The following is a 15,226-nucleotide window of genomic DNA, read 5'->3' as shown; positions in this document are numbered from 1 at the left end:
AGAGAAAACAGCAAACTGAAAGAAAATGTAATGTGAGCTCGATAAAAAACCTTCCGAGAAAACTACTTAGGAAAAATAAAAAAAAAAAAAAAACCCTCAATCATACTTGACATTCAACAAATACCAATTACTCTAATAGCGTGAATCACCATCAGCACCTACGCAATCGTATATTATATGAGTCAAGCTTCATTACCTTATTATTCGTATGTTGTAAGTGATACTCTTTCTATTCATTAATACTATGTCATACATCAATAGAATATTAACTTTAGCGTGTTCTCATATTACAAGACGTAAATTAAGAGTGTCAGGCAGCAGTGTAAACGTAATACTCCAAAATATCTCTCACAAAGTCCAACTCTATTTAGTTGGGCCTCAGTCTCAAGCCCACCAAAACCAATTAAGGACTGGGCTTTCCCCGGGTCCATTTGCGGGGACCTTGCCCGTAAGAGCTCCTTATTTGAAAAATTCAAATAAAACCTCCCTCCTCCGCCTCCTCCACCACCACTACCATCATGTCGAACAACGATCTTTTCACCTCCCTAATCTCCGACGTCAAAACCTACTCCGGCAAAGACCCTCTTCTCCCATGGCTAAGGTACCCTCTCGCCACCTCCATCTTTTCCTCGCTATCAGTTACTATTCTACTGTTTAACCCATTCGATTTCACATTGTGGTTGCAGAGGGATTCGAAAAATGAACGACTCACTCCCGCCTCACACTCTGAAGGAGAAGCTTCCTCGCTTCTTGCAGAAGTGTGCGCAGACGTTCGAGTCCGATCGACGATACCGAAATGATTTGCGCTACATTCGAGTTTGGTTAAAGTTGGTAACTTTCCTACCCCTTTCTTTGTGATTGCGAGTTTCTTCTGGGAATTTTGGATTTTTACTGATTCTTAGAAACTGTTTTGTTACTGGGAAAATTGAGGGAGAGAAGTGTAATGGGTTCGATTTGGGGTTTTCCAATTCTTTATGTTTGTTTTGTGGAGTAGATGGATTTTGTCGATGATCCGAGAGCTCTGTTGAGAACAATGGAGGCGAATCAAATCGGGACAAAGCACTCTTTGTTCTACCAGGCATATGCTCTCTACTATGAAAAGAACAAGAAATTTGAGGAAGCTGAGAAGATGTACCACTTGGGAGTGCAAAAGTAAGTGTTCAGACTTCAGCATTTGTTTTCATTGAATGTCTAGTGGTGCTATCAACATATAGGGGAAACAAACCTTGTACCGAATTCGTAAGTGTTGCTAGCTTGGATATGTTGTTTAGCTAATATGTAGGTTAGATGCCAATCTATTCATAAGTATTGTACAAGTCTGGATTCGGGCTATATGTGGCAGTAATTTGAATGCTCCAACCTCTAGTGGAGTGAGGGGACTTGTAACTTAAGCAGTTAAGAGCGTTTAACCTTGCATCAGAGGTCTTGCCTTCAATTGCCCTCTTCCAAAATTGTTTGTATCAAAGTTTAGTGTATCGAGCTAAAGTACGTTATCAATGAAACTGGACACATTTTCTTTTCCCAGTTTGTTGAACATGGATATAGTGCCTTTTTGTAAATCAGTTGCCTTCTTTGATGTAATGGTTTGAATTGGACAACAAGCTCTTAAAATTGCAATAGCTACTATAAGGGTTTCTGTGTATGTACATTTCTGAAAATTGAACTGCTGCTACATTACATCTTATTAACTTCCGAACAGCCTTGCAGAGCCCATTGGAGCGTTAGAGAAGTCGTACGAGCAGTTCCTTCAACGAATGGAGAGACACAGGAGACACAGAAACCAGGTAGTTTATTAATCTTCTTGTTGGTGTATAGGGATTGTAGTTTGTGTTGTTAGCACTCCTTTTAACTGTAGAAAACTGTTATGCATTGCCAGGAAAAGAGGACCTTGAAAAGGCCTCTGTCAGATAGGACTATCCCTCCAAATGGAGAAAGGAACAAAGAAAATGCCTGCAGGATCGGCCCCAGGGCCTATAGAATCCCAACATGATCCGTGTAGAAGTGAGCATCAAGTGACTTCTGGAAGAGGGTCAGAGGAACCGAAAATGTTTGGCGGCGATGATACAGTTGTGGTGAAGTTTGTAGACACTGCCATTGTTGGAAAGTCTGAAGCGGAAGATGCGTGTCACCATGGATTGGTGGATCCTACTATAAACATGAAAGAGGCCATGAGCGCCATCAATGACATGTTTCGAGAGCCTATAGAGACGGCTCCCATTAGCAGAAGATCTCGACAATCCCAACCGAAGAACAATACTGTGGACAGTGGATTCCAAGTATTTGTTGATGACAACTTAGATAATGGAGGGAGGAAATCAGATAATAATAAGGGAGAATTGAGTAGAACTGCTACCCACCAGTCTCACCAAGAACCTTTAAACATTTTCATCGATGATGATAACTGACGACAAAGATAGCCCTGATCAGAGTGATGTCGGAAACCCGACAGATGATTCTACCTCACCTGCTTCACATGGAAATGTATTCGTGTTTCCAAATCCAAAAGATTTTCCAGGTGAAAGTTCCGGTGATTTGGATGTTGGAGGCTCATCTCGACCGAGGTTCAGGGAGGATACAATGGTTTGTAGGTTTGTTGGGGCCACCATTTCAGATGAGCCAGAGGAGGTGGAAAATGCCTGCCACCATGGTTTGGTTGACCCTACAATCAACCTAAAGGAAGCCATGGATGATATCAACAACATGTTTGGGAAGCCAATGGAATTTGTAAGAAAGAGGAGAGTGAAAAGCAGGAAAGAGGACTTGATAGGAAAGAAGATTTTGGTGGGTTTTCTATACTTCCTGATGATAACTTGAACCAAAAGCAAGAGCAGAAAATGCCTGATTTACCGCAGAGATCAAGAGATTCAGATTTGTTTGAGGCCACTGTAACAACAAAGGAGGCCATGGATGAGATCAATAAGATGTTTGGAATGCCCCTGGACTTCTAGGAAGAATTCCAACTGCTATGTGTGTGCGTGCTGCAGATTTTCGGGTTTGTTGTAGCGAATGTATTGAGCTGTGTTACTTCCCCATTCATCCATTGTACTTGAATTTTGGAAATCTTGAAGTAAACGGATTTGTGCTATCCTAGTTTCCAATTTTAGTTTGACCTATTTGTGCCTACAATCATGAATTTTGTCCCCTATTTTCTACAGAACCCAAAAAACGATAACTTTCTGGCACTTAGGAAATCTAGGAAGCCACGATGACAATATCTTAAGTCAATCTCTCCCTGTCAGGGTGCTTTAACTTTCCCGCATCCCATAGTTTATCTTACAAAGAACGGATAAAGAAATAAATGAAACATGTCATTTCATCACTTTGCAGTACAAAACCAGTTTATTCAAGAAATAAAACAAATTTTCGGACACCGTAACATTTTCAAAACAAATTGAAAAAAAATGGAAAACAGAAGTAGCAAAGGTTAACTTTAGGATGAAAATTAATCAGCGAAAACCCGGTGTTCCGAATCAAGAGTGAGTAGTAGGGCAATAAGAAGGACGGAAAGCCAGAGGCCCGGCAGCATACACAACAGCCTCATAGTTCCTCCCCCACAACCTCTTGTCCTCGTAACGAAGCGGGGCCCATAGAGCCCGTAATTCACATTGGTGAGCTCACTGCACTTTGCCAGGGGAGAAGAAACAAGCTTCACCTTGCATCCATGGAGTGGATGGTCCAAAAGATGTTGTCCAACTTTAAACCCTTCAAGCTGTGCGTAGAAGTAGCCCTTAACGTCCGCCACAAAAGACTTGTAGAAGCTGACTTGGCCCTTGTGATTCTTGCAGATGACGCTGATTTTCGCCGAAGGAATGGGCTCGGCCCCGGCCAAGGACGATGTTCCGTAGCGGTCACAGCTCTGGCAGTACACCACGCCTTCCACCACCACTTTCTCCGTTTGCTCGGGGGTTTCCAGGGAGTAGTCGCTGGCGGTTGCGGATGGGAAGGAGAGGGAGATGAGGAGGAGGGAGGAGATGAAGATTATGAAGCTCCTCCTTGCCATTTCTTGGGGGTTAGGGAAAGGACTGCAGGAGCTTATTTTAAAAGTGCTTAGCAGAAAAGCTGGGTTGCATGAAGAGTGATTGGATGGGATGGTATTTATAGGTTATTGGTTTATATGGTATATTTGACGACACAAGCTAATCTTGTCGGACGTGCGAGCTACTAAGTTACATGCCAACCGCCACTACGCGAAGGCCATTAGCCCAATAATAAATCATTCCTATTTCTATGGTTTCTTATTTGGGTATTAAACTTTTTTTTTAGGTAAAAATGTATTTAATTTAATGAGAAGGCTCAGTAACACCGGAGAATTATAGAATCATACAAAAGAACGTTTCTAGCTTGATGAGGAGTACAACCATATTAAATACATTAAAATCTCAACTTTATACAAAATTTTAATTAAAATGGATCTGAAAGGATCCTAAATTAATAAGTACAACCATATTAAATACATTAAAATCTCAACTTCATACAAATTTTTGATTAAAATGGAGATGAAAGGATCCTAAATTAATAAGTACAACCATATTAAATACATTAAAATCTCAACTTCATACAAAATTTTAATTAAAATGGATATGAAAGGATCCTAAATTAATAATAAATCGTAATTTAATTGATTTAACCCATTGAGAATTTCATTTTTTTTGGTTAAAAGTTCAATTCTAGCTTTGTTCATGTATAATTCTTTTTAGGGTCATTTTGGTTTCGATCCCTAATCAACTTAATTGTTAGACTGAAACCTTGTTTGTTTAAATATTTTTATCGAGGTCCTTAACATCATTCAATGAGATTTAATTCACGCATTTATGATTTAATGTCCCACATATTATGAAATTTAAACAAATTCTAAAATATTTTAAAAATATAATAAATACTTAAAAATAAATATTAGTAATATTGTTCTTCACAAAATTATAGCAAGAAAATAATGTAACCACATAATTACCAACATATTTTTAAAAAAAACTATTGATATATTTTAAAACATAAAATAAATACATATAATTTGTGAAATCCCACATCACCCAGGGGAGTGATCCTTAAATGTATATTCCTATCCCTACCTGGTACGAGGCCTTTTGGGAGCTCACTGGCTTCGAGTTCCGTAGGAACTCCGAAGTTAAGCGAGAAGGGAGCTAGAGCAATCCCATGATGGGTGACCCACTGGGAAGTTGTTCGTGAGTTCCCAAAAACAAAACCGTGAGGGAATGGTAAGCCCAAAGCGGACAATATCGTGATACGGTGGTGGAGTCGAGCCCGGGAAGTGATCTGGCCCGGGCCGGGATGTGACAATTTGGCATCAGAGCTTAACCTTGGTCGTGGTGTGCTGACGAGGACGTCGGGCCCTTAAGGGGGTGGATTGTGACATCCCACATCACCCAGGGGAGTGATCCTTAAATGTATATTTCTATCCCTACCTAGTACGAGGCATTTTGGGAGTTCACTGGCTTCGGGTTACATAGGAACTCCGAAGTTAAGCAAGAAGGGAGCTAGAGCAATCCCATGATGGGTGACCCACTGGGAAGTTGCTCGTGAGTTCCCAAAAACAAAACCGTGAGGGAATGGTAAGCCCAAAGCGGACAATATCGTGCTACGGTAGTGGAGCGGGCTCAGGTTGTGGTGGGGGCCCGGGCCGGGATGTGACATAATTAGCATGGGTACATTTAGCAAAATTAAAAATGGGTACAAATACAAATAAAACTTTAAAAATATGGGCATAAAAAGAAATTAATATATGGGTACAAATGAAACTAAAAACAAAATTGGTAAAAATTAAAAAAAGAAAAAAAGGTTGCAAATTAAAAATGGGTGCAAAATAAAAATAAAAATATATGATAAAAAATTTAGCCATAAATATAAATATATCAAATGTAACATTTCTAACACTAAATGAATATATTTAGAAATAATTAATGACATTTATTACAACCTAAGGACCTTGATAAAAAAAATTGAAAATGAATAAGATTTTAAACCTAATTTCTCATTCTTTTATAGGAAAATTTACTGAAATTCCAAACAAGATGACACTTGAAATGTGTATGCCAGATGATTCTTTTTTTTTTTTCAGCTTCAGTTGTCTCGTTCGAGTAGCTAAGAGCTTGTCCGAAATAGTTTTTAAAATGGATGAAGACACTTTTTGTGAAAATGTATTTTGAACCAATCTTAAGTAAAAAGTCAAGTTAATCTTGGAAAACCACTTAAAATATTTTCTACAAGAAACACACAACTAGTGCTTCTTGCAAAAAATCACTTTAAATATTTTTAGAACCCAAAAATATTCTCTAAAAATGCTTTCAGTCATTGCGCTTCTCAGTCGCATTCTCTAGTCCAAGTGCTCGGCAGGTTTTCACTAGCATTAGATATCATGCATTATAGATAGAGAAGGTTCTAATTAGATACAAAATTGAGTTGACAAACTTTTTGATAATTGTTGTGATTATATCATTATTTACAGGATCCACCTGTATTAGGGAATGACGTAATATGTTTTATGTGTGTAAATAATATTAAGTTGTGTAATATTTTAAAACATATCGAGTATGTTAGAAAATTAAGAAATGAAAAAGAAAAGATAATTACTAAACACTTTGGTAGTTGGTAGGATTTCCAAAAAAGGATAATTTGGATGATTTTTTAAAAGTCCGAAACGGTTCGGTGCAGTTTTGGTAATATATGAATTGCGTATCTTACCGAACACAATATAGCCTCATTTTACCTTATTTATCCAATGTCTTCATTCATTGACTTAAAAATCCAATTTTGACCACACCAATGTTGCTTGTTTTTTTTTTTTTTTTTTAACAAACGATATTGTCTATATAAAAGAAAAAATTTGGTTTAGTCTTACAATGGGTAAACAATAATGTGGTTCAAATTCGTCTTTGGAGATAATCGAACTTAAGACCTCTCACTTACAAGTGAAGATGAATATCACTAAACTGTAGTACTAAATGACGCACCAACGCTTTTTTTAATTCTAGACACTATCATCTTGCTACGCACTCACGCGCTTTTGATTTGCACACAAAAGATGTCTTTGAAATGAAGAGATTAAAGAAGCAATATTGGAGAGGAGAGGAATGAATCAAACTTACAACTTCTTGTACAATGTTGATATTTTTTTTTCACTTTAATTTGAAGGCAATTCACTACCCGTTTACATTGGAAAAATAGGAATTCCGACAAAAGCAACAAATTCAAACCTTTTTCTTACAAAATTTAATTTCGTGCATAAAAGAAATTGACTTTATAGAAGGGTAATATAATCAACAATTTTTTTATAATATGGAATGTTGAACGGTCAAAAAGCAACAATGAGTGTAGCGGAGATGATAATATTTCATTAAAGATATTTAAAGTAACATATGAGTGGTCGCAATTGAAGATAAGATAAGAGAAAATCAGTTAAATTAGTTTGGACACATGAATCGAAGATCTACATATACTCCGATTGAAGATGAAACTATGAGATGAAGGCTTTGGAAAACTTAAGAAAACATGGAAATAAACTTTAAGAAAAAATATGAAGTACTTAGAGTTAACGGAAGTCTTAGTGCAAATTGAGCGCATCAACATTCTATGATTCATACAGCTGACCTTATTTAATAAGACAACATTCGGTTGTAGTTGTTCTTGCATGAAATAAAGAGAATTTCATTCAACAAAAAATCGAATAGGACAATTCGATGTTCCTCAAAAAATAACAAAATTCCAACTTAATTAGCTAGATAGAATAAAAATTATAAGTTCAATTAATCATCACATTCATATTCCCCCAAAACTAAGCAAATTAACACCCAAAAAAAAACGCAAACTGTGTTCTATTTTTTTTTTTTCAGTTCACTTAATTAATCGAATGGGGCAAAATTAAAATCTAGAATTCTCTGTGGCGCCGCCGCACCGGAGCACACGAAGGGCACATAATCAGACCGTTGACGTTGCATGCGGTACAAGGTTTAAACCCAATCTTCTCAAAATAGACCTTATGGCTCCCATCACACGTCTGACAGAGAACAAATCTCAGCCCTCCACACAAATCGCACGCTCTGGAGTCTACCACTGGTAGCCGTTCGATCAGCCTCTTCAATTCTCCTCTGTCGTGGAGCTGTATGACCTCCTCGGCCCCACCAATGAAGAGCCCGCCAATGAAAACCATCGGCAGAGTCAGGGTCTTGTTCCCTGTAATCACCTGCAGCTCGTCCAGGAACTTCCCGTCCATAGACAGATCTCGCTCGTCGATGGGGACGCGAAATCCGCGGAGAATGGATCGGACGGCTTTGCAGTCCTCGAAGGTCCTGCGGACGACGCGGAGGCTGGTGTAGTAGATTACCACGCGCTGGTCGGCGTCTGGTGGAGTCGCGTTTCGGTGGGCCCACAAGCGAAGGACTGAGGTGGATATTTTGACCCGGTGCAAAATGGAAGCGCTCCGCGGGCTTAGGACCTCGGATTCGGGTTCGGGTTTGCAGAGGTTTTGGATGTCTTTGAAGGATGAGCAGGAAAAGCTCCTCTGTGACCGCGCTGGTTTGTTTGTGTGCACCCTGCTCGGTGATTTCAGCCATGGTGACCACATGATGGGTAGAGAGAGAGAGAGAGAGAGAGAGGGATTAGGGTGCTCTAGTGACTAGCGAGTCTTTGGTGGGTCTCCATTGAGGGTTATTTATGCAAATCACGATAGGAATTTTGGTGCCTAATTAGGTATCTGACGTTAAGTATTGGTCCTAGTCCTAGATAAGAAGAAAGGATATCTTTTTGGAATTTCAAAACATTTTTTTGTTCAACAAAATTAAATAATGTCAACGTAATTCCAGATTGGGTCAAACATTCGTTTTTACAGCTAAGTACACTGTGTCTAGTGTATTGAGTAATTAATCATTGTGTGTACTAGTTATTGGTACTAGAACATGAATTTTGAATTTTTTTTTATTGAAATACTTCTAATGTCGAAAAAGAAATGTCACTAAATTAAAAGATAAAAGAGATAGGAACATCGTAGTTTTAGGCGTCATTTGCTCTATATTTCGTATTTTCAATTACGGTATGAGTTGTATTTTGCCAGTTTGGCCAAAGTATGTGCATGCACCCAATACAACCGTTTTTGAGCTTTAAATACATATGTAATTTAAAGTTATAACAAATGTGTTTTTTGTCTTCATGCATATCATATATATGTCTTCATTTGTTCACGGGAAAATGTGTGGACTCAATATAATTTTTTTCGTACCAATAGTTGAATATTAATACACCATCTATTGATATTTATTTTCACTTGTAAGTGAGAGGTAATATGTTTGAATCTCATAAATAAAAAATTTAACACACATTTATTTTTCCTCGTTGTATTTAAAGAAAATCTATGATTTTAAAACAATAAAATTTTGTTAACCAATTAATTCATTTCGAAAAAAGCTTAGTTATACAACTTTTATGAGTCCGGTGCAATGCGCTGAACTTTCACGTAAAAGGTATGAAATCCATACAAAATAATTGTGAGTTATACAATTCATAATCATGCGAGTTTTCTATTATTAGAGAGTCACAAAGGTCCTTCATCCATTATTTTAAAATCTAGATGCAATAACATATCCTTACCCGCTCGCGCACTTGCATGTGGACGGACTGACTCAAGCATTGCTCTTATTTATCTTATCTTATGGCATCTTCTCATTGAAAATCTTTTAGGTTTCACCCAAAAAAATTTGGACATAAATGCCCCCCAAACAAAAAAGTTCAAAAGCAGCCCAAAATAATGCAGGGGGTAATTTCATCATGAAAACAATGTTCTTTTTTTTTTTTTTTTTGCATAAATTTTTTTTTAAAAAAAATTAGTATCTCACTATTACGTGGAATATCCATGGATTTCTTCTAGCATGATCTAATATTATTCATTTAGTTCAAACCTTCTCACAATGCAACAAGATTGTTTCATACTTTTTGTAAGAAAAATTGATTCATTAATTAAAAAATGAGACGCTTGCCAAACATGTGGTTTGGACTTTGGACACACATAAAAGATTTTTAGGGGGCGCGTAGTATGATAGCCTGTCCCGAATTATTTGTACCGTAGGTGTGAAATGAGGATTTTGCCCTTGGTGGGTATTTGCCATTTTGGGGTGTTGTTTATTTGTTTTTGGGGGGCTAACTATACAGGACACACACACATACACCCATACTATACACTCCCGTGATGGCCAGCACGCCTTGATTTCGGTTGGGGTGTGTCACGTAATGCCGACTGCCCGTAATAAAATGTGTAAGTATCATGTAGCGCGTCGTAATTCAAAAAATGTCTTTTGCACAAGTAAAGGTTATTTTTACTTATTTGTCTAATGAGTAATGGCGCCATCTCATTAAAAATGTTACTTCTTATTTACTTACATATATTGAGATATTAAATTTGAAAATATTTGGACAAAAAGTAAAACCACATGCAAATAATCATATAACCCATGATTATATAAGATAAGAGACCTTAATGGGTCTGGAACTTCTATTAATCCTATAAATAACAATACAACACATTTGTGAAAAACCTCTAAAAAGCTACAATCAATTCGATTTTCTTAATTCTCCATTTCAAAAGGAAAAACGAGCAATAAAGGGCACCAAACTAACCTCTCTTTGAAAGAGCACCAAACCCTAGCTTCAATGGCGCCACTGGCCCTTGCTATAGCTTGGGCTGGCGGCACCTTCTCTTCTCCTCCTTCCAACCTCTTCCCCACCCTCCATAGCCGTCTTTCTTGCTTTCGTTTCCTTCTTTCTTCCTTTCTCCCACCCTCTTTTGGCTCCCATCGCTCCAAAATCGGCTCCGTCGGTTTGTGGGTCCTTGGCATGCCTTTTTGGAGATCAATGTCGCTCAAATCTCTAAGCCTTTGTCTCGGATCTCTCCCTACTTCTCATCCATAAGCTGCTCATTGCCTACCCCTTTTCCCCTCGCCTTTGCACTCATTTTTCCATCCTTCATCTTGCTTCCACTCTTATTTTCCAACTCATAATCATGATTTAGGTCTTGGAGTTTTGGGCTCTATTTTGACATAAGACCCTAACCCTCCTAGCCCACTGTCAAACCGGCTTGCCGAAAAAATTGGGCGAAATGTGGAACAATTCACATTAGAATATGGTTGTTTTACACACCCCATTTGCCCTCCCTCTCATCCTGTTACGTTTTGTGACCTTCCTTGCAGGTGAGGATGTTAAGGCTTTGTTTCTTTGTGGATGGGTTTTGCACAATACTCTCAGATCTAGTTTATGGCTCGGGTTTTCTTTTTCCTTTGGGGCGACCGATTTTTTCAGGGTGGAAGCGGCGGTGGCGGTCTTTTGGATGCTGAAGATTTGGGTGTTTTTTTTTGCTTTTCTGCTTTTGTTGCCTGCGGGCCTAATAGTGTATGGGCTCCCTTTCTGTTTTGGGTGGGTGCTCTATTTTGCTTGGGTCTGTTTTATCTTTTATGTTCTACTTTGTTTTATGTAAGACCTTGTGTTTTGTTTGGATTTAAACCCATCTTTCACATTGTAATTTCCCTTACATTAATAGAGTGTTTTTTCGACCAAAAAAAAACAATACAACACATTTATTACAGTAACGATGAATTTTTTTTTATATCAAAATGGGTAATTTCAAAAAGGGACAGGGATAGGACAAAAGCCCCGTGAGTCAAATGACGTGGCTTCTAGATGTTGGACCCACATAATCACGTGATATCAAATTGGTACGCGACAGCACAATTGTAAATCTCATCCCTCTCCACGCTCCACCCACAAACTCCTCCTCTTTCAATTGGACAATCTCACATTCTCCAGTCCAATCTAGTCCAGTCCATATTCCGATGGATAAGAAACTAATACAGGTTTTAGAGCAAGAAATTTGTATCGACTTCGCACTCGACTCCAAATGCTGCGCTAACGTGCGCCTGACCTCCCTATGCGCCGCTGCCGCCGTAGCCTTCAAGGTCCAAACCTCTTCCCCTCATAAGTTCCTCGTCAAACCGCCCATCGGCTTAATCCCGCTTCTCTCCCCACGTCACCTTCCAGGTCATCCTCAAGCCCTAGGCCCAGCTACCTCTCGTCTACCCTTGCTCGCCGTCCGACGGATTCCTCATCAAAACCATCGAGTTCCCCACCACCAAGTCAACTTACTCCAAGTCGATCAACCACTGGTTCTTCAGCTCCTCATTTCCCCACGGGTCCACTCACGAAATCAAGCTCAAGGTCGCCTTCGTGGGCCCTTGCTCTTACACCACGTCGTCACTTGTCAGGGACTACGACGGCGTCAGAATATATCAAGGATTTTTCTTACTTAACTATCTATCTTAAAGATCCCGTTTACCCAATTTAAATTGCAAACCTAGGAACACTTTGACCTATTAATACATTCATTTACACTCGCCACTCTACTTTAGATCCTTTTTTCCTAAATTATGCCAATAAGTAGTAAGAAAAGTGAAATAAAATGAAAAAAGTGTTTGTTAACCATATCTATGTCAAACTAGAAAAGTAGTTTTTTCTTTCGTGGAATATTTTGTAGCAATTTATCATATTAATTGTAGTAAATAGTTGTTCCAATTATTAAAAAAAAAAACCACCTATATTATATATTTTGAATCAAATAACATTCCTCTAACTTGTAGATAAATTATTTTCTATGTATTGTTATATATGTTAGACACGTTTTGTTGTTGTATAAACATGAGTGGAACATAATATTGTTGATTTTATACATCAAACTGCATTTCTTTTGTTATAGGTAAATTATTTTCCATGTACAAGTACTTATGTTAGGCAAGTTTTGTTGTTGGTACATACAATATTTTGTATCATTGTAAAGAAAGATGTTACATTACACCCACGGTATAATTGTTGTAGGTAAATTATTGGAAATTAATTTGAAGTTTGGTAATGAACATTTTGCATCATTGGAAATGAACATTTCAAAGAGTAGGTAGGTAAATTAATTTGTTCTAATTATATAAAAAAAAATTACACTACACCTAGCTATATTTAATTTTTCCAATTATTAAAAAAATTTATACTAAACCCAACCAAATAACATTTCTCTAACTTGTAGGTAAATTATTTTTCATGTATTGTTAGATATGTTAGGCACGTTTTATTGTTGTATAAACATGGGTGTAATATAGTATTTTTAATACTATACATCAAACTACATTTCTTTTTAATATAGGTAAATTATTTCTTCTTTTTAATATACATCGAACTACATTTCTTCTTAATATACATCGAATTACACCCATGGTATAATTTCGTAGGTAAATTAAGGTGCATGTACATAATGAAATACAATGTTCTAATATATTAATAAAAAAAGGATAAATTCAAAAGTATTCAAGAGTAGGGTGAAAAAACTGAATCGAATATTTTTATGAAAATTCAATACCTTTCTAAAAAATTAATATGCAATAAATTTTTAACATTAATGTCTTTTTCTTTCTTGTTGCAAAATCATTTACTATTTCCTTACAATTAATTGTCTACATCAAGTATGTAATGGGGGTATTTTAGGCATGTGAAAAATGTAAAATGTGTGAATTAATATGAAGTTAATGAATTTACTTATGTGGATCCTAGTCATTGATTTCAGTAAAAAATTAGTGATTTATATAAGCATTGGTTTTGAAGGAGTTCTTCTTTATAATCAGTGGCAAAGGATTGTTGCCGCTCGCGAAAGCTGAGTCGATCTTCCGGATTGCAACCGAGTTGGAGAACTTGATTAACTTACTCCTCGAAGTGGGGTTGAGGATTGGTCGGATCAGGGCAAACGTGAGCTGTGGTCAAGTATATTACAAGGAAGATTTCAAATGCATATCAAAGAAATTTTTAGTTGTAACGGGAACACAAGTGGTACACCATGTGTTTTAATAGAATGGTGGAAAATTTTATTTTTTAAGTTGTTAACTTTTTAGCTCACATATTCCACCATCTGTATAATGATACGTGGTGTACCATTCCGTGTACTAATCACACTAAAAAATCTCTATGAACGCGATGAGATACACATGGCAGAGACGTATGGTCATTGGATCACGTTCTGGGACTGAGGGAATCTAGTGCGGATCCCACTACAACAATTGATCACAGCCGTTCGCGCCATGATTTTGCTCATAACAAGGATGTAAGTTGTTTATTGGTTTAGTTTTTATAAATTATGTTTGCTAGGCCTTACCTAGTGTTACAACTTACCACTACAATAACACAACACGAACACACACGAAAATTAAGTGTTACGACCAAGTTTCATCAGGTCATATCCGAAATAGGTGTGGGGTTCATTTTTTCCAAAAATAATAGGAATTAGGTGTGAGGTTCATTTTACATCGAACTTCAACAATTTAGACAATCTAGTTTGTAAGTCTCGGTTCATAAATTATCCTTACCAAAAATTAATACAATCCAAAATCATTTGCCTATTTAATTATCAAGATAAACTTTCATTGTTTATTATATAACAAAGTATTCATTAATTTTTTTGAACTCAATTAAATGTCTTAAATATTTCTGATTTAGCTAATATTTTACAAAAATGATCTATGAGGTGCAACTTGAAAAATAAACGGTTCGAATCATTAAAATTCAATGTCGTGTGGACCCCACCCCACAACTAATCCCCATTTTTATAAAAAAAATGGAAATCTCTTCCCTTAAAAGGCTTCCATTCGTATATTGCGGATGAGTTTGTGTTACATGCTAATCAATTGAGTTTAGAATGATTTCACACGTCACAAAGACGACAAACACAAATTTTGTTAGGTACAAAAACAACCGTAAAAGATCAAATGGGAATCAAAGGACTTAGAAACAAGTGTTTGCAGAGGGAAAAAAATGATTGTACGGAACTTGTTAGATAATTTTGGGCTTCATCCCACTCTGGTTAATATGAAGCCCAATTACATTTCCAGATCCTCCCTGTTTTTGTTTTTAATACTTTTTTTTTTTTTTTTAACCTCGAAGATACGAAAGGAATTTTATTTTTGTTTTTAATTCAATATAAGCTTGATATTTGATTATAGTTTTTTTGGATACGTGGAAACTAGAGATGGGAGAATTAGTGTTGATAGCAGCGAGAAGAGGAGATTTGAAGGACGTTGAATTGCTGTTAAAAAATGGCGCAGATATAAACTGCCGTGATCATACGACTTGACAGCCCTGCATGTCGTGGTCATCAAGGGCCACAACCACGTTGCACGGGTGCTTATCCGATTTCGGTCGG

General features: G+C 37.2%; 3 protein-coding genes across 3 annotated transcripts; 1 reads left to right on the top strand and 2 right to left on the bottom strand.

Moving 5' to 3' along the window:
- The first annotated feature begins 471 nt into the window (after nucleotides 1-471).
- On the top strand, nucleotides 472-3,111 carry LOC103958641 (probable inactive serine/threonine-protein kinase bub1). Its single transcript, XM_048565658.1, is given in 7 exon segments — nucleotides 472-601; nucleotides 687-831; nucleotides 995-1,152; nucleotides 1,700-1,784; nucleotides 2,037-2,398; nucleotides 2,439-2,740; nucleotides 2,743-3,111. Coding segments are annotated over 7 exon segments (1,341 nt in total). The 5' UTR covers nucleotides 472-518; the 3' UTR covers nucleotides 2,949-3,111.
- Nucleotides 3,112-3,293: 182 nt separating this feature from the next.
- On the bottom strand, nucleotides 3,294-4,020 carry LOC103958690 (non-classical arabinogalactan protein 30). Its single transcript, XM_009370994.2, is given in 2 exon segments — nucleotides 3,294-3,583; nucleotides 3,586-4,020. Coding segments are annotated over 2 exon segments (528 nt in total). The 5' UTR covers nucleotides 4,001-4,020; the 3' UTR covers nucleotides 3,294-3,470.
- Nucleotides 4,021-7,882: 3,862 nt separating this feature from the next.
- Nucleotides 7,883-8,578, bottom strand: LOC103958691 (uncharacterized protein At5g39865). Its single transcript, XM_009370995.3, has one exon. The coding sequence runs from the start codon at nucleotides 8,576-8,578 to the stop codon at nucleotides 7,883-7,885; it is 696 nt and encodes a 231-aa protein (XP_009369270.1).
- Nucleotides 8,579-15,226: the final 6,648 nt, after the last annotated feature.

This window comes from the organism of the source record quoted next, unplaced genomic scaffold (assembly GCF_019419815.1).
Source record: "Pyrus x bretschneideri cultivar Hongxiangsu unplaced genomic scaffold, Pyrus_bretschneideri_v1 Contig4, whole genome shotgun sequence".
Lineage (NCBI taxonomy): Eukaryota > Viridiplantae > Streptophyta > Magnoliopsida > Rosales > Rosaceae > Pyrus > Pyrus x bretschneideri.
The sequence above is the reverse complement of the archived record's forward strand: the minus strand, read 5'-3'. Positions and strand labels throughout refer to the sequence as shown.

Bases quoted from the DNA above. Each gene is read 5' to 3' on its own strand.
- LOC103958691 (XM_009370995.3), bottom strand. From the start codon at position 8,578: ATGTGGTCACCATGGCTGAAATCACCGAGCAGGGTGCACACAAACAAA.